Raw genomic sequence first — 26,313 nt, forward strand, 5'->3', positions numbered from 1 at the left:
GTGGGAGACCTGGAAGAAGCTCTTGTCTCCTGGTTTCAGCCTGGCCCAGCCCTGGCCATTGTGTCCATCTGGGGAATGAACCAGCAGATGGAAGTTCTCTCCCTCTCCCTTTCCCCTACCCCCTCCCTCTCCCGCTGTCTTCCTTTCCTCTCTGTAACTCTTTCAAATCAATAAATAAATCTGAAAAAAAGTGAGTTGATCTAATCCAGCCTTCTTAACCATCATTTGGCACTGGAGAACACACCTAAAGGCAGATATGATGCCTAATGAGGCATCAGGTATAAGGTGGGTAACAGAAACAAAGATTAGGTACTCAGTGTTTCAGTTTCTGGGGCTTCAAAGATGCCTTTGGGCAAGGGTACCCTGTTTTGCCATCACAAAACTGCCAACCAGTTTCTTTTTTTAGCAGTTGGTTGGATTGGATTTATGGAATCAGAATGTCTTCATCTATTTTGGACTTTAAAACATCAGGAAAGTGCAGAGAAGAGCAAGCCCTGGCCCCACTTTCAAGGCCATCCTCACCTCTCAGGTGGATATGTGTGACTCTGGGTGGGTTTTATAGGATAGAGGACCTTTACACTGTCCCCCCTCCTGATGTTCTAATCCCTAGGAAATCCAAGGCGAAGTTACTGAATCAGTCCTGTGCGAGCATGTGATTTTCTGAGCGCCCTCCCTGATCAACAAGCTTATGTGAAATCCACCCAGGAAATGGGCAACAGTAATTGGATAAAAGTATCTATGTGCATAAAAGATCTGCTCTTTGCTGCAGAGTCTTCTGTCAGACTTCTTGGTGGCCATGGCAGAAGGAAAGTGGGGGTAGTTCTGTATTATTTTAATTGTGTTTTTCTAAATCTGCATCCTTAGTTTCCATGGGAGTGAAGCATTGTTGCCTCTGATTATGTGCAGGAAATAAAGCCACTTCTTAATCCCTTTGAGACAAGGAACATCAGTGTACCCTTTTAATTTTTCTCCAAGCCTAATAATATTGCCTCACTTGTGAAAGATGGTCAGTGTGTTATTTGTTGATTGATCCTGGGGATGACCTCTTCATGGCAGGAAGAAGGCAAACTTTGTTCTACCAGAATGAATTGATAAATTTCTCTCTTTGTGTCTCTGTGTCTCTGTCTCTATCTCTGTCTTTGTGTTTGGATGCATGGCCATTCTAGCCTCCTCCTTAGTGGCAAGGCAAGGACAATCATTCTATTTAACCTTTGTGCTTTCTACCCTACCGTCTTTCTTTTCAGGTGAAATTGAACTAAACTTTCCAAATGCACCCTGAGTCAATCTTACTGCTTTTTTTTTTTTTTTTTTGACAGGCAGAGTGGACAGTGAGAGAGAGAGAGACAGAGAGAAAGGTCTTCCTTTGCCGTTGGTTCACCCTCCAATGGCCGCCGCGGTAGCGCGCTGCGGCCGGTGCACCGCGCTGTTCCGATGGCAGGAGCCAGGTGCTTCTCCTGGTCTCCCATGGGGTGCAGAGCCCAAACACTTGGGCCATCCTCCACTGCACTCCCGGGCCACAGCAGAGAGCTGGCCTGGAAGAGGGGCAACCGGGACAGGATCGGTGCCCCGACCGGGACTAGAACCCGGTGTGCCGGCGCCGCAAGGCGGAGGATTAGCCTGTTGAGCCACGGCGCCGGCAATCTTACTGCTTCTTGCATTTTGTTGAATCTATAGGATAGAAGTAGCTGATTATCTAGTCCTGACTTGACAGGTTTTTTGGTGATTTCATTGGTTGCCTTGGCCATGCATTTCTGTGACTTCGAATTGATGACTGTATCTTTTGAAGCCACTTTTCCATATTTAATTTAGACTTCCTTTTTCATAGTTAGCACCTTGGTTTTACCTCAGTAATATTTCTGTTTTAAAGATAAATTTTATAAAAATGTCTACATGCAATGGAGGGAATTCTTTGGATTCCAGAATATCTAATGTGATGATAGTAAGAGGTGGAGGGGGCTGTTTGGGAGATGATTAGGACATAAGGGTAGAGCCTCTTGCTGTCATTCCATCTTGTAAGGATGTAACAACAGTGACAGAGACAGAGTGTTTAACCATAAGAGGGCCCTCACCAGAACCTGACCAGCCTGGGAACATGATTTCAGACTGCCAATCTCCAGAGCTGTGAAAATATAAAATTCTGTTGTTTATCAGCCACTCAATCTATGATACCTTGTTATGGCAGCCAGACTGAGACAATTACCAAAAGTAATATTTGTTAAAACTTATTGCTATAACTTTTCTCTTTTGGTATTTCTTTTAGTAAGTTTTTTTTTTTTTAAAGATTTATTTGTTTATTTGAAAGAGTTAGCAAGATAGAGAGGAGAGACAGAGAGACCATCCATCTGCTGGTTCACTCCCCAAATGGCCACAATGACCTGGGTCAGGTCAGGCAGAAGCCAGGAGTCTCTTCTGGGTCTCCCACATGGGTGTGGGGGCCTAAGGACTCGGGTCATCCTCTGCTGCTTTTCCAGACACAGTATCATGGAGCTGGATCGCAAGTGGAGCAGCCCCACTGCCCATATGGGATGCCGGCACTGTAGACTGCAGCTTAACCTACTGTGCCACAGGGCCGACCCCTCTTTTAGTAAGATTTTACTTTCATAAAAGGAAGGCTTTTGCTAAATTGTGTCAAATTTTTCACTTTTTTAATGCTTAAGTAATGCTTCAGTTCATCAAAAGATGTATACAAAATTCCAACTTTTATATGAGATAAAAATCAATGTTTTGGCTAAGCTTATATGTTACATTTTTATAATGTGATAACTTGCATGACTGCAGTAATGCTATCGACAGCTATAAGATCAGAATAGGTTTTTTAAAAAAACACTAAAAACATAAGAATACTTAGCCCCATTATTTCACCTGTAGAACATGTTTCTTTATGCTCAAAGTTCAGCATTAACTATATCGTCATTGCTTTCATCTTAAAAGTCATCCAAAGGATAGTAAAGCCACCTATGAATTGCCACAGCTGTTTATTTCTGTTTGTGAAAATGTGCTTAATTTCTTAATGTAGGAAGCAAATTTCAGCTCTGATTGCTCTGCAGAAGAACAGAAGATAATCTGCTTTGCAATGAACTTCAGAGTTCAACTGCATACAGGCAACATGCTATACAGCAAAAAATTACTAAGTGAACTACCAGTGTTAAATGCTGAAAGAGTCAACAGTTTATTAATTTATTTTATTTAATCAAGTTTATAGCCATCAGCAATTGCAGTGTAATTTTGAGTACAGTTGGGAATTGGGGAATCCCGGCGGAGCTGTTAGTGTAGCAAACCTTGGAGGTAAAATACATGCATACTTTTGATAGCGTGTGTGAAGAGATCTCTCTAAAACTGACCTCACTGGTTTTGTTTTCAGCGAACTGACCAGACCACTTGGCATGCTTTAATTGTTCCTGATGTTCGTGCATAGTTCTCTTTTTACGATAAATTCATGACCATCAGGAGATATCAAGCTGGCATAGATGGCGTCAGAACTTTCACAGTCACCGTAGGTTTTCTCCTCTCCCTGCATTATGTTCTCATGACATTCTGTTCTGCGTCAACAGTAACTTCAGTAGTTTCCCCGGTGGGTCTCCGGGATGTTAAGGAATTACATCTGTCAGGTCACAGCTGCTTCTTGAGATGTGCAGATTAGTGAAACTTTCACTTGTTTAACCCCTGTTTTTCTCACTCATTAAGTTTGGCCTTTAAAAAATATGTATTTTATTTTATTTAGTTGAAAGGCAAAGGTTTATATCTGTATCTATATTTATATGTAAATATATAAATACACATTGATATATTTATAATATATATATATATATATACACACACACACATAGAGAGAGAGAGAGAGAGAGAGAGAGAGAGAGAGAGAGAGATATCTTTTACCCACTGATTCTTTCCCCAAATGGACAAAATGGCCAGGGCTGGGCCAGACAGAAGCCAGGAGCCAGGAACTCCATCTGGGTCTCCCACATGGGTGGCAAGGACTCTAATACTTGGTCCATCTTTAACTGCTGTCCCAGGCACATTAGTAGGGAGCTAGATTGGAGATGGAGCAGTGGGAACTCAAACTGGTGCTCTGTTATGGGATACCAGTGTTACAGGTAGCAGTTTAGCCAACTGTGCCATAGTGCTGGGCCCACTCATGCAGCTGTAACTGAAACTCATACTGTATATTATGGATAGAAATCCTTTATTATGAATAGCAGTGGAGTTAAAATGAAACATTATTTTTATCCCTTTTCGTACTTTAAAAAAGTTCTCACAAACTTCAGTTTATCTTTCAAGAGGCATTTATGTGAAATAAAAGTAGCTGACATCTTTTTAAATAATTCCTAGTCTCATGACTTAAGCTTTAAAATATTAGTTATGAAACAGAACATTGACCTGTTTCCTGGCCTGCATCTAGATCAAAGCCTAGAATTTGAAAGGCTTTTATATTTAACCACACATAAACACTTGAGGCATTTGTTACTTTCTGTAGAAAGGCAGAAGGTGGATTTGGCTTTCTTGAGTGATGGGCTGGCTTGGCTGCTGGGGTCTCCTGCAGGCACAGTCAGTAGTTGTGAGATATGAAAGTGGAAGCATTATGGCCGGCGCTGTGGCTTAACAGGCTAATCTTCCGCCTTGCGGCGCCGGCACACCGGGTTCTAGTCCCAGTTGGGGCGCCGGATTCTATCCCGGTTGCCCCTCTTCCAGGTCAGCTCTCTGCTATGGCCCGGAAAGGCAGTGGAGGATGGCCCAAGTGCTTGGGCCCTGCACCCTCATGGGAGACCAGGAGAAGCACCTGGCTCCTGGCTTTGGATCAGCGAGATGCGCCAGCTGCAGCGGCCATTGGAGGGTGAACCAATGGCAAAAAGGAAGACCTTTCTCTCTGTCTCTCTCTCACTATCCACTCTGCCTGTCAAAAAAAAAAAAAAAAGAAAGAAAGTAGAAGCACTAGATGGATGAGTAGCATTGTGGAGAGGGAGGAGCTGGGTTTGAGTCCAAATGTAGGCATTGTCATCTTGTAAGAAAAATGGGTTTTCTGTCTTCCATAGTTTCACACCAAAATTTCTGAAAAGATTATCACTAAATGAAGCACTTGTATTTGGAATAGTACACATAAAGAATAAGCTTAATATATAAGCTATTGATGTGTGTGAAATTCACTTTGGTGACTTCTGGTGGTGAGAGAGCCAGTGTGATTTCCCATCTGTGGAGAGTGTCTGATGTGTTAAGGACCTTGGACAGAGAAAGCTAAGGCCTGGCATTTCACCATCCTCAGAAAGTCTCAAGGCCAGATACTCCATCAAGCTACTTCTCCTACAGGAAACTAGAACATGCTTCACAGTGAGTAGCTGGGTAGTTAAGGGGTTTTCTTGGCATCCCCTGGGTAGATGAAATGGAACAAATTTTGAAATGGAACAAATTTTGATTGTGAGAATTAAGTGAATTGAAACAAATTACATGCAACTACTTTTTAACTATAATTATATAAATATTAGCTATTATTGAAAGTCAGGAAAATGTAAGATCTTGATGCTTATGCTGAAGAGTTTGAGGTTGATCAGATGATGGCAATAAAGGTTTTTATTTTTTTCTAAGATTTATTTATTTGAAAGTCAGAGTTACACAGAGAGAAGGATAGGCAGAGAGAGAGAGAGAGAGAGAGAGAGAGAGAGAGAGAGAGAGAGAGAGAAAGGTCCTCCATCCACTGGTTCAGTCTCCAATTGGCCACAGTGGCTGGAGCTGCACTGATCCGAAGCCAGGAGCTTCTTCCAGGTCTCCCACATGGGGCAAGGGTCCAAGATATTCTACATGTTCTACATAAGGCAGCTCTTGTTATTACTTAGTGTCTGTTTTATAAAGAGAAACTTAGGCACACATGATTTAAGAAGCCACCTGAGGTCATACAGTTCCTAACGAGTTAAGCCAGAATTTGACCCCAGACAAGTTTTTGGCTTCAGAGTCTATTCTGTTAACCATGACACTATTCAGTCTTTTGATGACAAAGTATAGAAAGTCATTTGATGGATTTCAGGGAAAGAGGATAACATGATGAAATTGGATTTTAAGCAAATTGAATCAGGCATTGTATATACGTAGATTGGGGTGGAGTATAAGGTGATAATGGCCTGGCATTTGGTGATATCTGTCACCACATAATGCATGCCCTTATTGATGGTCTCTCACTTGCCTGGAGCAGCCTTCTTATGTCTGTTTGGTTGCCATAAATCCTGGTTTCTCACAGTTCATGTTTCCTGCTTGCGTATGTCTTTTACATGGAGAACATTGCTACTTAAGGCAGGCTATTGTGAAAGATTGTTAGATATTGTCCTCACCAATGGATGGAAAATTTTGAGTTTATATTCATTTTGGGAGATGGTGGCATGAAGAAAATAAGGAATGAGGAGGTTATATGTCTTAGAAACTTGATATCTGCCACTTAAAGCCAGAAAGATTTAGCCAGTTGGCATCAGAGAAGTAATCTAATGGTTGTGTTAAGCTGAGTGAGACAGTTTCTTAATGTGATTATAATGATGAAGTGTATGAGCTTGGGGAACCATTGTAGTAAAGATCCCAGCAGCCCTCAAATGGAGAAAATACTCTTAATTCTGAAATTTTACAGGAATAGAGTCCAAGCTATTTCCATGAATAGATACTGGAATGTAATTACTCTGTCACAGGATTCAAAAGACTCCATTCCCATTATCTTGTTAATATAATTTGATTCCAGTTTTCATTTTTTATTCATGAAGTCAGTTTTCATTCATTTAATTTTCTTCACTTCTTTGTATCTCTGCCTTTAATGTGAAATAAGAAAATAGAGACCTCTACCTTTGATTCTCTTTGATGTAGCTCAGAATGCCATTTAGCAGATGTAGATGGCCAGAAAAACTGGCATTTGTGTGCAACTTGTCATCAAACAATTATGCTATCTGAGAAAGACTGCGTATTTTACCCTAGGTCTCCCTATTTACTAATCAACTTAGGTAGATGATGCATTCTGGTTAATGGAACGTGGTTTAATGATGTGAAGCCATACCATCTGCTATTATATTATGTAAATACTAAGCATAACTTATGTGTTATTCATACAACCATGTTTAACATATAGGAATCTATTTGAAATGCATGCATGAATTTGAAAGAGAAAACAGATTACTTAGTGAGTATTCAATTAATAAATTCATGTTTTTCACTAAATGCAAATGCATATCATGCTATACCATTTTGTTATTTTAATAACTATCTTAAAATATGCATTTTATAATTGGGGTTTTGGGGGCCTAAAGAAGCTAATATATCTTTAGGAAAAAGAAAATTATGTTAAAAAGTTGTATTGGAAGAACAAAGAATTTTATTGTGCTAGACTAAAATGTTCTCATTCATTGGTTCTATAGTTAACAAGAAGAGAAAACAATTTTTAAAGTTTGGCCCCAAAGTCCCGAATGATATGAATTGGGTGAGAGTTACAGGAGTAAGAAGAAATGCTTTAATTCATTTTATTCCCAGAGAAAGGAGATCATGCTGAAACAGAATAAGAGAAAAACATAAATCTAATGTTTTGTGTGTATTTTGACTGAGTTAATGTGCTATTAATGATGCGCTGGCTTAATGTTTAACTCTTACAATTAAAAAAAAAAGGAAATTTTCATGTTTAGAATGGATAATTTGCTATTTCCATGGCATTTTTGCTTTGTGTGTGTAAATCATACCAGCCGTCCATTTTTTTTCAAGTTGAATTATTGTATTTATAGTTATATGTGTTGGCCTATGCCATGCCCTACCATTGAAACATATCCATGTTCCCTTTCAGCATACCATATAACAGGTGAATATGAGGGCTATAGTCTTAGCACTTTAACCAGAATATTTTCTTTGTTCACATGAAAAAAATTTTAATTTTTAAAAATCTAAATATTTCACCTTTCTTTCTGGAGCTTCCTCTTGATCTGAACTTGTTAAATTATTTCAGAGAAAGGGAGGAAGGAATGATGTGAGAGGAGAGAAAGGGGGAGGAGAGAGTTTGAGAGAGATTGAGATTGTATGCTTGTAAGCATGTGTATGCTTATATTGTATGTTAAGCCATGAAAATATAAGCATTTTCTCATTGTCATTAGCCTTTAAGGAAATGCTAATCAATACCACTTTATACCCATTAGAATCCTATAATCAAAAAGATGGATAAAAGCAGGTATTCTCAAAGATGTGGCAAAATTGAAACCTTTGTACACTGCTGAGGGAACAAATGTAAAATGATGCAGAACTTTGTAAAAAAGTTTGGCAATTCCTCAAAACGTTAAACATAGGGTTACCTTATGATCCAGCAGTTACACTCCTAGCTATATACCTAAGAGAACTGAAAGCATGCTCCTACAAAAATTCTATATGAATGTTATGAATGTTCATAACAATACTATTTATTGTAAGCAAAAGGTGGAAACTACTAAAGTGTCCTTCAACTGATGAATGGGTAAACAAAATGTGTTATATCTATATAATGACACAATACTTCACCATAAAGAGAAACGAAAGTATTGAGACATAATACAACATGGCTGAACTTTAACAACATTTTTCTAAGGAAAAGAAAACAGACACAAAAGACTACATGTTATATGATTTCATTTATACAACATGTTCAAAATAGGCAGATCCCTGCAGCGAAGGGAAGAATTAGCCAAGTTGTTGCCAGGCACTGAGGGAAGCAAAGTTGAGGGCAGGGTGTGATTGGTACTGGGAATAGGATTCTCATTTTTTGGATTATGAAGATTCTAGAAACAGATATTGGTAATGGCTGCACAATCTTATACTAAAAAGCACTGAATTTTATAATTTAATGAAGTGAATCTTATGGTTCATGAATTATATCAATTTTAGCTTTAGCATCTAGAGAATTAGATAGCGTTAGCAAAGTATGAGCCCAATTAATAGGAGGTCTTTGATAGGTACTTGTTGCCAAATGATTTCGACAAGCCTATAGTTTACCCTATGCTTTTGAAGAAAGTATACTTAAAATATATGAAACTGTTAAATGTATTTTACCAAAGGTATAAAAAACAGTATTAATGACATGAGTAATATTAATCTTTCTCAGATATGTAATAATCTTTTTATTGAGTCTTTTTCTTATTAAACTTTTATTTAATGAATATAAATTTCCAAAGTACAGCTTATGGGTTACAATGGCTTCCCCCCTCCCATAACTTCCCTCCCACCCGCAACCCTCCCCTTTCCCGCTCCCTCTCCCCTTCCAATCACATCAAGATTTATTTTCAATTCTCTTTATATACAGAAGATCAGTTTAGTATATATTAGGTAAAGATTTCAACAGTTTGCCCCTATATAACAACACAAAGTGAAAAAAATACTGTTGGAGTACTAGTTATAGCATTAAATAACATTGTACAGCACATTAAAGACAGAGATCCTACATAATATTTTTTTTAAAAAATTAATTAATTAATTAATAATGCCATCTCACTAGTCCAAGTAATCAATTTCAGTTCACAATTGATGGCTCTGATAGGTCTAAGAGTCAAAGGGATCACATAAACAAGACAAGTATCTGCTAATACTAACTGATAGAATCAAAAAGGGAGAGAAGGATCCAACATGGGAAGCGGGATACACAGCAGACTCATAGAATGGCAGATGTCCTAAACAATACTCTGGCCTCAGAATCAGCCCTTAAGGCATTCGGATCTGGCTGAAGAGCCCATGAGAGTATTGTAGGCATGGAAAGCCAAGATACCAGGAAAAGAAAAAAAAGAAGAAGACCTAAATGAAAGATCTCTGTGAGTGAGATCCTAGTGGAAAGAACGGGGCCATCAAAGAAGGAGGTACCTTTCTCTGAAGGGAGGAGAGAACGTCCACTTTGACTATGACTCTATCGGAATAAGATCAAAGTCAGCGAACTCTAAAGGCTTCCATAGCCCTGGCAACTCATGACTAGAGCCTAGGGAGATTACTGACACCATGAACAGGAGTGTCAAATTGTTAAGTCAGCAACAGGAGTCACTGTGTACTTACACCCCATGTGGGATCTGTCCTTAATGTGTTGTCTAATGTGAAGTGATGCTATAACTAGTACTGAAACAGTATTTTTACACTTTGTGTTTCTGTGTGGGTACAAACTGATGAGATCTTGACTAATTATATACTGAATTGATCTTCTGTATATAAAGATAATTGGAAATGAAAAAAAATAAACCTGGTGTTAAATTGGAAATGGCATAGAAAATTAATTAATTTTTATTGAGTCTTAAAAACAAAAATCACAGTTTAAGAAGATTTCAATGAATAATTTTAGGACTCATTACACTTATAATAATATAATAATGGAAATTTTAGTTTCAGAGCAGAATTTTTTGGGTAAGCTGTAGTGTAAGACTATAGTTTTTTTTTTTTTCTTGTGAAATTAATTTGATTAGTATCACACTCCAAATTGGGAATAGAATTTACAACTGGTATATGTTCTTGGAATTTAATGGTCTCAATTCTTATTGAACATTTAAATCTGAAAATTGAGATATATACTGCTTTGGAAAATGATAATGATGGAATCTTTTCTGCTCTGTAAGTAGAATTAAAAATCACTATAATTTTTTTCTTTCTACATTTTGCTTCATTCTGTCCCCCTTGAGACACATTGGTTTTCCAAGATATGAGTTCTGTTTCTTTTGTTTGTTCTAGCTGCTTAGTGTTTCTTATTACATACCTGTTTAATTTTTAATTTCTCATTAAAAGTAAATATGCCTAATTTTTAATTTCTCATTAAAAGTAAATATGCCTAATTTTCCTATAAACATTTCAGGAAATCTTGCATTTCTCTCTGCCTCAACCTTGATACAGTGCTGTCTATTGTATATTACTACATAATTAAAATGCTATTTTTTGTGAAATAGTTCTGGCAACACCAATTATCAATATATTTTAAATGATTTAGAGGTTTATTTTTATAAAGATGAGATACATTTGTAAACACTGTTCTGGAACTAAAAATGCAAAGTGGAAAAATATATACATTGCTGTGGGAATGGTTGTTACAATTGCAGGAAAACTACATGAAGATGATCATATTATCATATTCAGACCTTAATCTATCTCATTTATGTGTAATGTAGGTACATTAAAAACACTAGTCTTGAGTCATTTGGGAAATATTTATTAAGCACAGACCATATGCTAGCTGCTGTGTATTTATGGTACTCATGTGGAGACTAGGAGCATGGTGATTAAAGTGGATAAAGTGATTCCTGCTGTTGGCTATGAATGCTGCAATCATGGAGCTCCTGAGATGGGGTCACATGTGTGGCTGGATGTAGAGGCTGAGGCAGAAACTGGTATGAGATGAGACTGGAGGGGCAAGCTGGGCACTTCAGATAGCAGGTATATAATTATGGTAAAAAGTTTGGACTTGGAGGAGCGGCGGGATGGCGGAATAGGAAGGGAGCACATTGATAGTTCAGCAAGACACACAGGTTGGTGGGGGTGGGGATGCTGCGGGGTCGGGGAGGAGTGGGGGGGGGAGGCGGCGGCGGGGACTCTTCCGGAGCTGGTGATTCGCGGTGGACCTGCGTGGGGAGCGTGGGGGCCCAGGTTCGGGGCACCGGTGGCGGACTCAGCGCGCCAGCGCTGGAGCGCGAGGTGGGCCGATCCTCGGTGGCCCGGGCCACCGGCGGGGGGGGCGGAGGGAGGAGACTGGAGGGGGCGGGGCTTGGGGCTCCGTGGGGAAGGGTTCACCGGGCTGGCTGGAAGGGAGAGAGGAAAAAAGAAAGAAGGGGTGACCGATGCGGACGCGGGTTTCTCTCTCTCCGCTCACCTCTCAGGGGCGAGCGGGACAGGGAGCAGGCGCCATTTTGGACATGCGTCATGGGCAGGGCGGCCTCGGGTCTGCGCCGGCCCTGAGCCTAGCGGAGGGGCCTGACTCTGGGGGGAGGGGTGAAGTAACAGGAGATTGGGATCTAGCTTGGCGATCCGGTGGGACACTGCAGGAGAATTGGAGCCCACACCGGGGGCAGCGGGGATTCCCTGTGTGGTCCTTGGGAGGGAGCTTCCGATCTCTGGCTCCTGTGGGTATATCATTCGCCTGCTAACTACCTCCAATTGCGTTCAGCTGTGCGGAATTACTTCCCTTTTGAATCAAAAAAAAAAAAAAAAAAAGAAAGAAAGAAAGAGGGAGAGATTTGCCACACCTGGCCTGGGGGTGTCATCTTTGGCACGCCCTCGGCCCTGGGGGGCCAGGCACAGCTCTCAGTCCACACTCATCTCGGGCCTCTGGGGCTCTGCCGAGAGCAGACAGTCCACTTGGTATGGAGCCATAGTGTGGCAGGAGGAAACACCACAGTGAAGAAACCAAGTGTCTCCAGCATGCCAAACAACAAACGCAAAGACTGAGATAACGGGAGCAGGGAGGACACTATGGCGCCCCCAGATGAAAGGGACACCCCAATGCAAGATTGTGAAGATGGTGAGATCTAGGAAGTGCAGGAAGCGGATCTCAGGGAATTGATAGGAACGTTAAGAGGTTCTCAAGGACAAATTCTTGAACTACAGAAATCCTTAATGGACAGGATAGAAGATCTCTCTCGTGAAAATGAAATATTAAGGAGGAATCAAAATGAAATGAAACAACTAGTAAAACATGAAACTGTGATAGTGACAAAAAACCACAATGAAATGAAGAACTCAGTGGATCAAATGACAAACACATTAGAGAGCCTTAAGAACAGAATGGGCGAAGCAGAAGAGAGAATATCAGACTTGGAAGACGGAGAGCAGGAGGGGAAACAGGCAAGCCAAAGAAAAGAAGAAGAAATTAGAAATCTAAAAAATGTTGTCGGGAATCTACAGGATACTATTAAAAAACCAAACATTCGGGTTCTGGGAGTTCCTGAAGGCATGGAGAGGAAGAATGGATTAGAAGGCATTTTCAGTGAGATACTAGCAGAAGGTTTCCCAGGTTTGGAGAGGGACAGAGGCATCTTAGTGCAGGAAGCTTATAGAACCCCTAGTGAACATGACCAAGGGAGATCCTCACCACGACACATTGTGGTCAAACTCACCACAGTGAAACATAAAGAAAAGATTCTAAAAGGTGCAGGAGAGAAATGTCAGATTGCTCTCGGAGGGTCTCCAATTGGACTCGCAGCAGACTTCTCATCGGAAACCCTGCAGGCTGGAGGGGAATGGCGGGACATGGCCCAGGTACTGGGAGAGGGAAACTGCCAGCCCAGAATATTGTATCCTGCAGAGCTCTCATTTGTGAATGAAGGTGAAATTGAGACTTTTCATAGCAAACAGAAACTGAAGGAATTTGTTGCCGCTCGTCCTGCCCTGCAGAAGATGCTTAGAGATGTGTTGCACACGGAAGCACAGAAACATGGTCACCAATGTGGGAGAGGGTAAGGGAGGGAGGCCTCGCAGCAGGAGATCACAGGAAGCTCAGTTTCTCTTTGACATGGAATTGAACTCTGATGCTCTGTTGAAGCAATGTGTTAAAGTAATCTAAAAACAAAAAGCAATTCAAATCAATTGGCAATCTACAAAAAGAGTTAAAGATTTTAAAAGCTATCATTAAAATTGCTATATTGGTCTATGATGCTATGTTATATCTGTGTACATATTGTATGTCCACATAGGAAATTTTATTAAGAGTTTTATTTTAAATGGCTTATAGATAAGATTGTCCATAAATTTAAGCCGCTAAAATCAATCAAAGATACATTTTAATTTGTGTGACCTGAATCTGTGTATCATATGTTTTAAACTTGTTGGTAGAAAGAAACTAAAAACATTTTATATGGTTGTGCTTAAGTTTACTGGTTAAACAAACTACACCATGTTAGATATTTAAGAGGTGTTTTCAAATACATGATTCTTAAAATTTATAGAAGGCATTGGACCTTCTGGTAAATGTTTTCTTAAGTTGTTATCTAATGGTTGAAACGGTTTGCTAAGTATTCATGTAATATTGCTATTGTCAGCAAACGATCTAGGACTTGCTCCCTCATTTCTCTATTCTAAGCCCAACTTCTTCTTTCATTTCTCTATTCTCTTCAAGGTAGGAAACTAATTCTATTATGAAGGAATCTGTAGGATGCACAATTTAATCTTTAGACCTTATAAAAGAGATGGCTAACATTTTTCTGCAATAGCATAGCCAAAATAAGAACTTAAATAATAATCTCATAGCTAGACTCACTTCGCCATCAGCGAAGTATACAGTAAGTAGAAAAAACCTCCCTTTCAGACCAAAGGGAAAGAAAGTTTTAAAGTGAGAATATAATTTTCCTCATGGGCATTGTCTACCTTAGAAAAACTACTACAGAACATGCCTGTGACTATAGACTTGTAGTTCAGGCCACCGAAGATTAGAGATGGGACTTGGGCACTCCCTTGACTTGCATCCTCTGGTCTGCTTTAACACAAACCAGGAGGAAAAGAAAGCTAGGCATCAGAAGCAATGGATGGCAGGCCTATTACTGGCTGATCTGTACAGTGATCTGCCCTCAAGGAGACCCAACAGGCCAGTCCACTGCAGTGCTTTCAATGTGGTAAGCCTGGGCTTCAGCAGAAGTCAGCTTGTGAAGAGCCCTGGCAGCTCTGCCAAGAGTTGGATCACTGGAAATGGACCTGCCCTGGAGTCGAAGGATGCCCAGGTCAGAGCCACAGATCTTATTGGCTCTAAGCTGAAAAGCCCTTCACTCAGCCCGACTTCCAAAGTGACCACTGCAGCTGAGGGGATGGTCAAGTAGGGTTAGCAACATTGCAGGCAGAACTGTAAATTTCTTGTTAGAGATGCCCCCTGCCTTTACCTGGCCAGCTCTCCTCCCAGCCCAGCCAAGTAATGAAAGTCAACAGAGTGCCTTCCCCTAGGAGGTTCACACCTCCCTTAGGATATACCCCATGTGAAGAGATAGATAGGTCTGGGCCTCTTCACTTACAAGGCCTAAAGCCCACCAGATTATTATCAAGCCCCTTCTGTGAGGTTCTATTTGCCTCTCAGTCAGAAAACTTAATTGTAGCTTAGACAGCACCTTTCTTAGCACATCTAATAATGACTCTGTCCTTTGTTCTAGACCCTGTCTAGTGCACTTGGGCCTCATCCCTTTGTAATCATAACCTCTACTCTACCACCAATGGCTCTACTCCCAACCTGTGTGTATTGATGGTCCTCTTCCCCACTTAATGCTGTATAATTGTTCAAACCTGGTAAATGCCACTCTTAGGATCATTGGTTACTCTCCTCACTCTGTCTTTTATGACCTTGTCTAAATATGATCAGAGTCTGTAAACTTGGAAGGCTTCTATAGCTTTGGCAACTCATGACGACAGCCTAGGGTGGTTATTGGCGCCATAAACTAGAGTGTCAATTTGTTGGGTCAACAACAAGAGCCACTGCGCACTTGCTCCTCATGTGGGATCTCTGTCCTTAATGTGCTGTACATTTTGATTTAATGCTATAACTAGTACTCAAACAGTATGTTTCACTTTGTGTTTCTATGTGGGTGCAAACTGTTGAAATCTTTATACTAAATTGACCTTCTGTATATAAAGAGAATTGAAAATGAATCTTGATGTGAATGGAAGGGGAGAGGGAGCGGGAGAGGGGAGGGTTGCGGGTGGGAGGGAAGTTATGGGAGGGGGAAGCCATTGTAATCCATAAGCTGTACACTGGAAATTTATATTCATTAAATAAAAGTTAAAAAAAAAGTTTGGACTTAATTCTCACTGTAATGATATGCCATCAGTATACAAAGCTTCTCTGAGCAGTGGTGGAAAATGATGGGTAGGTATCAGAGAAAAAGCAGAGAGTCTCATTGAGGAGTTTGTTGGAATCAGGCTTGTTATGCTAGTGGGTTAGACCTAGAGTAGTGGCCCTGAGACTATAACAAAATAGACTGATAAGAACTGTTTGGAAATAGAATTGGATCAAGTGAACATGAAACATGAATACAACTGTTAGATGTATTCAACTGAAGAATTTGTCCCTGCATGTTTGTACTAAAACCTACTAAACCCAAAGTCAAAACATCACATTAGTTAAAAGGAAATAGTTCTAGTAAGTGAAGAAAACATCATGTTAGCTAATAGGAAACTGTTCCGAGATACATAGGAAATTGAAGAGGGAATTGAAAGCATTGTTTCTAAATTGATTGCACTCCATAAATTTGGTCAAATATGAGTCCAATATATTGCATAGTCTTGTATTTTTTCCAGCTGGATTAAGCGTTTTATGCATACTAAGAGGTGATATGAAACAAAAGTTGGGATCATTATGGTCAACTTGAGAATGTTGGAAACCAACAAGAGAGTGAATGTTATCCTTTTTTTATAGCAAACTTTTATTTAATAAATATGAATTTCAGAAGTACAACTTTTGGATTATAGCAGTTCATCCCCCCATAACCACCCTCCCACCCACAAACCATCCATCTCCTACTCCCTCTCCCATCCCATTCTTCATAAAGATTGATTTTTAATTATCTTTATATACAGAAGATCAACTCTAAGTAAAGATTTCAACAGTTTACACCCACACAGACACACAAAGTATAAAGTACTGTTTGATGACTAGTTTTACTGCTAATTCTCATAGTACAACATGTTAAGGACAGAGGTCCTGCATGGGGAGCAAGTGCACAGTGACTCCTGTTGTTGATTTAACAATTTACACTCTTATTTACGATGTCAGTAATCACTCAAGGCTCTTGTCATGAGCTTCCAAGGCTATGGAAGCCTCTTGAGTTCACAAACTCTGACCTTATTTAGACAAGTCCATAATCAAAGTGGAATTTGTCTCCTCCCTTCAGAGAAAGGTACCTCCTACTTTGATGGCGCATTCTTTCCACTGGAATCTCACTCACAGAGATCTTTCATTTAGGTCATTTTTCGCCACAGTATCTTGGCTTTCTATGCTTGAAATACTCTCATGGGCTTGTTAGCTAGATCCGAATGCCTTAAGGGCTGATTCTGTGGCCAGAGTGCTGTTTAGGACATTTGTCATTCTATGAGTCTGCTCTGTATCCCGCTTCTCATGTTGGATCATTGTCTCCTTTTATTTCTATCAATTATTATTAGCAGACACTGGCCTTATTTATGTGATCCCTTTGACACTTAATCCTATCTTTTTGATCAGTTATGAACTTAAACTGATCACTTTAGTAAGATGGCATTGGTACCTGCCAACTTAATGAGTACATCTAGTTACAGGGTACTGGGATATCTAGAAGAAAGGTTAATGGATTTAAAGGGAGATATTAACACAAATACAATAGTAGTGGGGAACTTCAATACCCCTTTCAGCAATGAACAGATCAACTATACAGAAAACCAACAAGGAAACAACAGAGTTAATCGGCACTATAGACCAGATGCACCTAACATATCTACAAAGCCTTCCACCCTATAGCTATAGAATATAAATTTTTCTCACTATGCATGGAACATTCTTTAGGATTGACCACATGCTAACCCATAAAGCAAGTCTCAGCAAATTCAAAAAAATCAAAATCGTACCATGCATCTTCTTGGACCACAGTTGCAATGAAGCTGGAAATTAGCAACTCATGAATCTCTAGAACATATCCATACACATGGAGACTGAACAACATGCTCCTGAATGAACAGTAGTTCATAGAAAAATTAAAAGGGAAATCAAAAAAATTCTAGAAATGAAGATGACAATACGACATATCAAAAGTTATGGATACAGCAAAAGCAGTGTTAAGAGGAAAGTTTATAGCAATTGGTGGCTACATCAAGAAATTGGAAAGGTACCAAATAAATGGATTTCAAGGCTCTAGAAAAACAATAGCAAACCAAACCCAAAACTAGTAGGAGAAAATAACTAATTAAAATTAAAGTTGAACTAAAAAAATTGATACAAAAGATGCAGAGGAAGAATTTGATAAAATACAACACTCTTTCACAATGAAAACTCTAAGCATATTGGGTATAGAAGGAACATTTCTCAACACAATCAAGGCAATTTATGACAACTCCGTGGCCAGCATGCTATTGAATGGGCAAATGTTAGAAGCATTCCCACTGAGATCTAGAACCAGACAAGGAAGCCCAGTGTCACCATTTCTATTCAATATAGTCTGGGAAGTTTTACCCAGAACCATTAGGCAAGAAAAAGAAATCACAGGGATTAAAATTGGGGAAGAGAAAGAAGAAGTCAAACTATCCCTATTTGCAGATGACATGATTCTATATATGGAGAATCCAAAAGACTCCAGGAAGAGACTGTTGGAACTCAAAGAAGAGTTTGGTAAAGTAGCAGGATTTAAAATCAACAAACAAAAATCATCAGCCTTTGTATACACAGACAATGCCTTGGCTGAGAAAGAACTTCTAAGATCAGTCTCATTCACAATAACTAGAAAAAAAATCAAATACCTTGGAATAAATTTAACCAAGAATGTCAAAGATCTCTACATTGAGAATTACAAAACATTAAAGAAGGGGCCAGTGCTGTGGTGTGGTTGATGAACCTGCCACCTGCAATGCTGGTATCCCATATGGGTGCCAGTTCAAGTCCTGACTACTCCACTTCTGATCCAACTCTGCTACAGCCTGGGAAAGCAGAAGATGGCCCAAGTCCTTGGGTCCCTGTACCCTCAGGGGGGCTGGGAGGAAGCTCCTGGCTCCTGGCTTCAGATTGGCCCAGGTCTGCCATTGCAGCCATCTGGGGTGTGAGCCAGCTGACGGAAGACCTAACTCTCTTTCTCTTTCTTTCTTTCTTTCTTTCTTTCTTTCTTTCTTTCTTTCTTTCTTTCTTTCTTTCTTTCTTTCTTTCTTTCTTTCTTTCTTTCTTTCTTTCTTTCTTTCTTTCTTTCTTTCTTTTGACAGGCAGAGTGGACAGTGAGAAAGAGAGAGAGACAGAGAGAAAGGTCTTCCTTTTGCCGTTGGTTCACCCTCCATTGGCCGCCATGGCCGCCACGCTGCGACTGGTGCACCGCGCTGATCCGAAGCCAGGAGCCAGGTGCTTCTCCTGGTCTCCTATGCAGGTGCAGGGCCCAAGCACTTGGGCCATCCTCCACTGCACTCCCGGGCCACAGCAGAGAGCTGGCCTGGAAGAGGGGCAACTGGGACAGAATCTGGTGCCCCGACCGGGACTAGAACCCGGTGTGCCAGTGCTGCAAGGTGGAGGATTAGCCTATTGAGCCGCGGCACTGGCCTCTCTTTCTCTTTCTCTCTGCCTCTGCCTGTGCCTCTCTGTAACCCTGCATTTCAAATAAAGATATAAATCTTTAAAAAATTAAAGAAAGAAATAGAAGAAGGTACAGAAAAATGGAAAATACTTCATGTTCATGGATTAGAAAATTATGTATCATCAAAATGTCCATTCTTCTGAAAACAATTTACAGATTCATTGTGATACCAATCAAAATACCAAAGACATTCTTCTTGGATCTAGAAAAAATGATACTGAAATTCTTATGGAGACACAGGAGACCTCAAATAGCTAAAGCAATCTTGTACAACAAAAACAAAGCCGGAGGCATCACAATACCAGATTTCAGGACATACTACAAGGATGTTATAATCAAAACAGCCTGGTGCTGGTACAAAAACAGATGGATGGACCAATGAAACAGAATATAAACTCTAGAAGTCTATCTTAGCATCTATTACCAAATTATATTTGACCAAGGAGCCAAAACCAATCCCTGGAGCAAGGATAGTCTCTTCAACAAATGGTTATTGGAAAACTGGATTTCCACATATAGAATTATGAAGCAGGACCTGTAACTTACACCTTACACAAAAATCCATTCAAAATTGATTAAAGACCTAAATCTATGACATGATGCCATCAACTTATTAGAGAGAATTTGGGAAACCCTGCAAGACATTGGCACATGCAATGACTTCTTGGAAAAGACCCCAGAGGAACAAGGAATCAAAGCCAAAATTAAAATGAGATTACATCAAATTGAGAAGCTTCTGTACTGCAAAAGAAACAGTCAGGAAAGTGAAGAGGCAACCAACAGAATGGGAGAAATTATTCGCAAACTATGTGGCTGATAATGGATTAATAACCAGAATTTATAAAGAGATCAAGAAACTCCACAACAACAAAACAAAAAACCCTGTTAAGAAATTGACATGGGACTTAAACAGATATTTTTCTTTTTTTTCTTTTAAAAATTCTTTTTATTTATTTTGAGAGATAGAGTTACAGACAATGAGAGGGAGAGACAGAGAGAAAGGTCTTCCATCTGTTGGTTCACTCCCCAAATGGCCGCAACGGCCGGGGAGCTGCGCCAATCTGAAGCAAGGAGCTTCTTCAGGTCTCCCACATGGGTGCAGGGGCCCAAGCACTTGGGCCGTTCTCCACTGCTATCCCAGGCCACAGCAGAGAGCTATTTTGGAAGAGGAGCAGCTGGGACTTGAACTGGTCCCCATATGGGATGCCGGCACCACAAGGGGAGGTTCAACCTACTCCGCCATGGCGCCAGACCCAAACAGACATTTTTCAAAAGAGGAAATCCAAATGGCCAAAAGACACATGAAAAAATGTTCAGGATCAGTAGCCATCAGGGAAATGCAAATGAAAAGCACAATGAGGTTTCACCTTACCTCAGTTAGAATGGCTTTCATACAGAAATCACCAAAAACAAATGGTAGCAAGGATATGGGTGAAAAAATGTATTCAAATCCACTGTTGATTGGAATGTAAACTGGTAAAACCAATATGGAAGACAGTTTGGAGATACCTCAGAAAACTGAATATAGTCCTACCATATCACTGCGGCCATTCCACTCCTGAGAATTTACCCAAGGGAAATGAAATCAGTAAATAAACAGTTATCTGCACTCCCATGTTTATTGCAACTCAATTCACAATAGCTAAGACATGGAATCAGCCTAAATGCCTATCAACTGAAGACCAGATAAAGAAAATTATGGGATATATACTCCATGGAATACCATACCACAGTAAAAAACAAACAAAAAAACATGAAATCTGGTCATTGCAACAAAATGGTTGATTCTGTGAAATAAGCCAATTCCAAAGGGACAAATACCATATGTTCTCTATGATCTGTGAGAACTAATAGAGCACCTAAAAGGAAATCTGTAGAAGTGAAATTGATACTTTGAAAAGCAATGACATGAACAGCCCTTGTCTTAACTGTTGACAGTTTTTTTTTCTTAATACCATTGGTTGAACTCTTTACTTAACATAGTGTTAATCATATGTGTATAAAGTCATTTGAAAACATCCCAGTAAAAAGTAAGAGTGGGAATAAGAGAGGGAGGAGGAAGTTTGTAACTGTAAAGCTATGTGGTTCTACATACATTCCTATAGACTACTTCTAAGGGTACAGTTTAAAAACTTGCCATGAGACCCCACATCCCATTAAGTTGGGTGGTAAAAATGCCATCTTAAGTGTTAGAGTGATTATATTAAGTGTTAAAGTGACCATTTAGATAGGATTAAGTGTTAAAAGGATCATATAAATAAGATAAAGTGTCTGGTAATAATAATAGAATTAAAAAGGACAGACTGTTCCAACATGAGAAGCAATCCACACATTGGACTCGTAGAAAGACAATTTTTCTAAATAGTACTCTTACCTCAGAATCAGCTCTTAAGACTGATTCTGGCTGAAAAGCCCATGAAAGCATTTCAGGCCTGGAAAGCCAAGACACTTTGGCAAAAAAAAAAAAAAAAAATCTACATGAAGGATCTCTGTGAGACCCCAGTGGGCCATCAAAGAAGGATGTACTTATGCCTGAAGGGAGGAGAGAACTTCTACTTTGCTTATGGCCTTGTCTAAATACTGACAGAGATTGTGGACTCAAAAGGCTTCCACAGCCTTGGCAGATCATGTCAAGAGCTTTGGTTGTTCACTGACATTGTACATAATAGTGTTAATTGTTAAATTAACAGCAGGAGTCACTGTGTACTTCCCATGCAGGACTTCTGTCCTCAATGAGTTGTATTATTATTGTCTGTAAAACTTATTCTCAAACAGTTTGTGTGTGTGCAAAATGTTGAAATCTCTACTTAGTATAGAGTTAGTCTTCTGTGTTATACACAGAAGTTAATTGTAAATGAATCTTAATGGAGAATGGGACTGGGAATGGGAGAGGGAGGAGGAGGTGGGGTGAGAGAGGATATGGGAGGGCAAGTATGGTGGGAGGAATCACTATATTCCTAAACTTGTACTTATGAATTTTGCACTCATTAAGTAAATGGTTTCTTTGGGAAAAAAAATTCTGTGTGTTGATGGGCAGGACATTAACAGTATTCACATAGTCTCTTATTGTGGTCGTTTTGCTTGGTGTTCCTAGAATTGTGCAGCCTGACCTACAAGGTCAGGTTATGGATTTGATCTTCACATAAACGAGTTAGTTTAAGTTACCATGTTACTAGCTTTATTCTTTACATGGGATGGCTGCATTAGGAAGGAGACTGCCTTCTGAGAGTACTCCCCCAATGACCTAAGGACCTCCTACTAGGCCTCATCTCTTAAAGGTTCCACCACTTCCTGATACCACCACCCTGGAGTCCAAGCCTCTAGTCATGTGAGTCTTTGAAAAACATGACTGAACCATATCCAAACCATAGAAGTTATTTATGAGCTGAGATTAAAAGTGTTTTGTTCTTTGTTGTATCTCCAATGCCTGACATAGGGATTGGCATGCATTTGACACTTGACAGATTTTTATTAAATATTTGTAGATGAGTAATAGAAGGAATGGCTAAATCATCATTCTGTGAGAGAAGATAATTCAGTCTTCAGAGACCAAGACAATAGGCAGGCTGTATCAGTGAGTTACCTGTTTGGAGGCCAAAAATGTCTCCATAGAAAAAATAAAAACCATTAGATAATTTGCCTATTTACCCATAGCAATGCCTGATATTTCTCCGTTCTGCCGCAAGAAAATGTCTCTTCCCTCTAATCTCATTCTTTATCTGCTGCATCTTTAGTCTGTGTCTGTCTTCCTCATTACCAGCTTCTTCCCATGAGCATAAACCAGCCCCTCCCCAAAGCAAATACCTTCTGTATGAGTCTTTGCTGCATAACAAACCACTCCAAAACTTAGTGAAGTAAATCAAGTACCACTTTTTTAGCTTACTTTTCTGTGGGTCAACAAATTAGACTGGGCTCAACTGGATTCACTTATGCATCTGTGGTCAGCTAGACAGCTGTCCTTCTGGGACATTGGTTGACCCGTGGTGGGACCCATAGGGTGGCTGGAGCCTTTGATGTTCTTTCATTGTCCAGCAGGCCAGCCTAGGCTTGTCCACATGGTTACTTGAGAGTTTCAGAAAAAGGGAATCCTATAAATCAACTTGATGTCTATGCTCAGAACTCATGTAAGACCTTTTCCTGCAGTCTGTCAGCCAATGCCTGTCACAATGCTAATCTTGACCCAGTGGGTGGAGGAGAGAACTGAACCACTTACCTCTTCCTTGTCACCTGCTTCAATTCATCCTTTAAGACTGGCAATATTATCACCTCAGGCTGAATAGCTATGCAAGTCTTTGCCAGATTCCCCCCTTCACTGTATTTAGAATATTGTGTGGCAGTTTTTTTTTTTTTTTTTTTTTTTTTTTGACAAGCAGAGTGGACAGTGAGAGAGAGAGAGACAGAGAGAAAGGTCTTCCTTTTCTGTTCGTTCACCCCACAATGGCCGCTGCGGCCAGCGCACCGCGCAGATCCGAAGCCAGGAGCCAGGTGCTTCTCCTGGTCTCCCATGCGGGTGCGGGGCCCAAGCACCTGGGCCATAGTGGAGAGCTGGACTGGAACAGGAGCAACTGGGACAGAATCTGGCGCCCCGACAGACTACAACCCGGGGTGCCAGCGCCGCAGGCGGAGGATTAGCCTATTGAGCCGCAGCGCCGGCCGGCAGTTGTTTTAATTAGAGGAAACTGAGCTCCTTGAAAACAGGCACTGTGTTTCAATCCAGGATTTGGCATGAAAGTAGATCACTTTTAAAAGCTGTTTTTGTGGGGCTGGCACTGTGGCACAGAGGGTTAATGCCCTGGCCCGAAGCGCCAGCATCCCATATGGGTGCTGGTTCTAGTCCTGGCTGCTCCACTTCCCACCCAACTCTCTGCTATGGCCTGGGGAAGCAGTAGAAGATGGCCCGAGTCCTTGGGCCCCTGCACCCACGTAGGAGACCTGGAGGAAGCTCCTGGCCTCCTGGCTCCTGGCTCCTGGCTTCAGATCGGCACAGCTCCGGCCATTGCAGCCAATTGGGGAGTGAACCAGCGGATGGAAGACTTCTCTCTCTCTGCCTCTCCTCTCTCTGTGTAACTCTGACTTTCAAATAAATAATAAATAAATCTTTAAAAAAACTGTTTTTGTGAAGATAAAGCATTCTGGCAGTTGATGTCTGGCAAGGTAGAAGTTGAGGTTAGAAGATAATGTGTGCTGGCCGGTGCCATGTCTTAACAGGCTAATCCTCCGCCTTGCGGCACTGGCACACTGGGTTCTAGTCCTGGTTGGGGCGCTGGATTCTATCCCGGTTGCCCCTCTTCCAGGTCAGCTCTCTGCTATGGCCTGGGAAGGCAGTGGAGGATGGCCCAAGTCCTTGGGCCCTGCACCCCATGGGAGACCAGGAGAAGCACCTGGCTCCTGGCTTTGGATCAGTGAGATGCGCCGGCCACAGCAGCCATTGGAGGGTGAACCAACGGCAAAAGGAAGACCTTTCTCTCTGTCTCTCTCTCTCACTATCCACTCTGCCTGTGGGGGGAAAAAAAAAGATAATGTGTGCTTGCATCTTAAAACTTTTTTGTTGATGCTTAAAAACTTTGGTGCATACTCATTCTAATAAATCAAAATTGAATTTAAAAAAAAAGAATGAAGAGGGTAAAGAAACCTGCCAGGATTCCAAGCATAAGTCATTATTTAATATTTTGATACTAGACTTTTCATTAGGTTACAGATTTATAAGGAAGACAAGTTGTAATGTCATGCCATGTTTATTGGAGAAGGCATTCCTGTTCATTGGCTGATTCATTGGAATTTGAGCTCAAATTTCTATTTCAGAATGTAAGGTGAAGGAATGGAATCAGCATTCTGGATGTTACATCCTAGAAGACACTGAAAAGATATTTCTGTTAGAAAGGGAAGTGGAATACAGCCAACATGAGTTCATCTGTAAGACAATGTCTTTTCAATGTGCCTCTTCTCAGTTGATGGGTTCTCATGTGTTTTTTTTTTTTTTTTTTTAGGTTCTGCTGTCTGCGCACCTTCCTGAATTGGTAAAACTTGAACCCATTTTCCCACCAGTGGGCTGTTTTCCTGATTCCTAACCATGCAGCGGAGATCAAGGGGGATTAATACTGGACTTATTCTTCTCTTTTCTCAAATATTCCATGTTGGGATCAACAATATTCCACCCGTGACTCTAGCCACCTTGGCTCTCAACATCTGGTTATTCCTGAATCCTCTGAAGCCGCTGTATAACTCCTGCATTAGTGTGGAAAGGTGTTACCAACAGAAAGACTGGCAGCGCCTACTGCTTTCTCCTGTCCACCATGCTGACGACTGGCATTTGTATTTCAATATGGTGTCCATGCTCTGGAAAGGCGTTAATCTGGAAAGAAGACTGGGAAGTAAATGGTTTGCCTGTATCATTGCCACATTCTCCCTACTCACTGGAGTAGTGTATTTGCTCTTGCAATTTGTTTTTGCTGAATTTATGAATGAACCTGACTACAGAAGAAACTGTGCTGTAGGCTTCTCAGGTAAGAAGACATACTTCTGAGGTAGCATGTGTGAAGGCAGTGAGGGAGATGTGCTGTGTGTGTTAATTGAGTGGCGAAGAGTTGCTGGGGCTTGTGCCTTGAAGGGAAGCTAATTGGAGAATAGTAAGGGCAGTTTTTGCCCGAGCACATCATGCTGCATCATTTACTTCTGGACAGAATGGTCTAAGGATTTTGTATGAGATGTAGGACTGACAGCATGCACTGGCCCCATCATGGTGAGGCCACAGGAGACCCTAAAGTGTATTTTTGATAAGGAGTTATGGAAAAAGAGGAATATGCCTTGAAACAACCTCACTGTGCACTGGTTACCTGCTTGTCTGAGTTCAGTGAGCTAGCACATCCATCCACACAAGATAACTGAAGGGGATTTACTACTTTTAGATTGTCAGAAAGACACAACAGAAGCCTCGCATTCATTTGGAACTGATCCCTCAAGGCTCAGAGAGATGCCAGTGTCTCCTTACACCATAGATGAGGGACGCAGGCTGCCCTGGGTTATATAGCTGTGGCTCATGTGAATCCCTGGGCAAATCTTTGAGGGACATCCTATTCTAGTACTGAAGCAGAGCCCGGGTTATTCCAGCCATATC

The 26,313-nt window shown here is 40.7% G+C and overlaps 1 protein-coding gene and 1 pseudogene across 5 annotated transcripts in view; one reads left to right on the forward strand and one right to left on the reverse strand.

Annotated features, from left to right (window-relative positions):
- Nucleotides 1-26,313, forward strand: part of RHBDD1 (rhomboid domain containing 1) — a 212,931-nt gene that overhangs the window by 15,220 nt on the left and 171,398 nt on the right. For all 5 annotated transcript variants that reach the window (XR_009865986.1, XM_062193005.1, XM_062193014.1 and 2 more), the window contains exon 2: nt 25,187-25,702. Coding sequence is in view for 4 of the 5 variants with exons in the window: in XM_062193005.1 (XP_062048989.1) it covers nt 25,270-25,702 (433 nt within the window). In the remaining variant the exon portion in view is untranslated. The remainder of the gene's footprint in view (nt 1-25,186; nt 25,703-26,313) is intronic.
- On the reverse strand, nt 3,183-3,517 carry LOC133763559 (elongin-C-like; annotated as a pseudogene).

This window comes from Lepus europaeus, chromosome 1 (assembly GCF_033115175.1).
Source record: "Lepus europaeus isolate LE1 chromosome 1, mLepTim1.pri, whole genome shotgun sequence".
Lineage (NCBI taxonomy): Eukaryota > Metazoa > Chordata > Mammalia > Lagomorpha > Leporidae > Lepus > Lepus europaeus.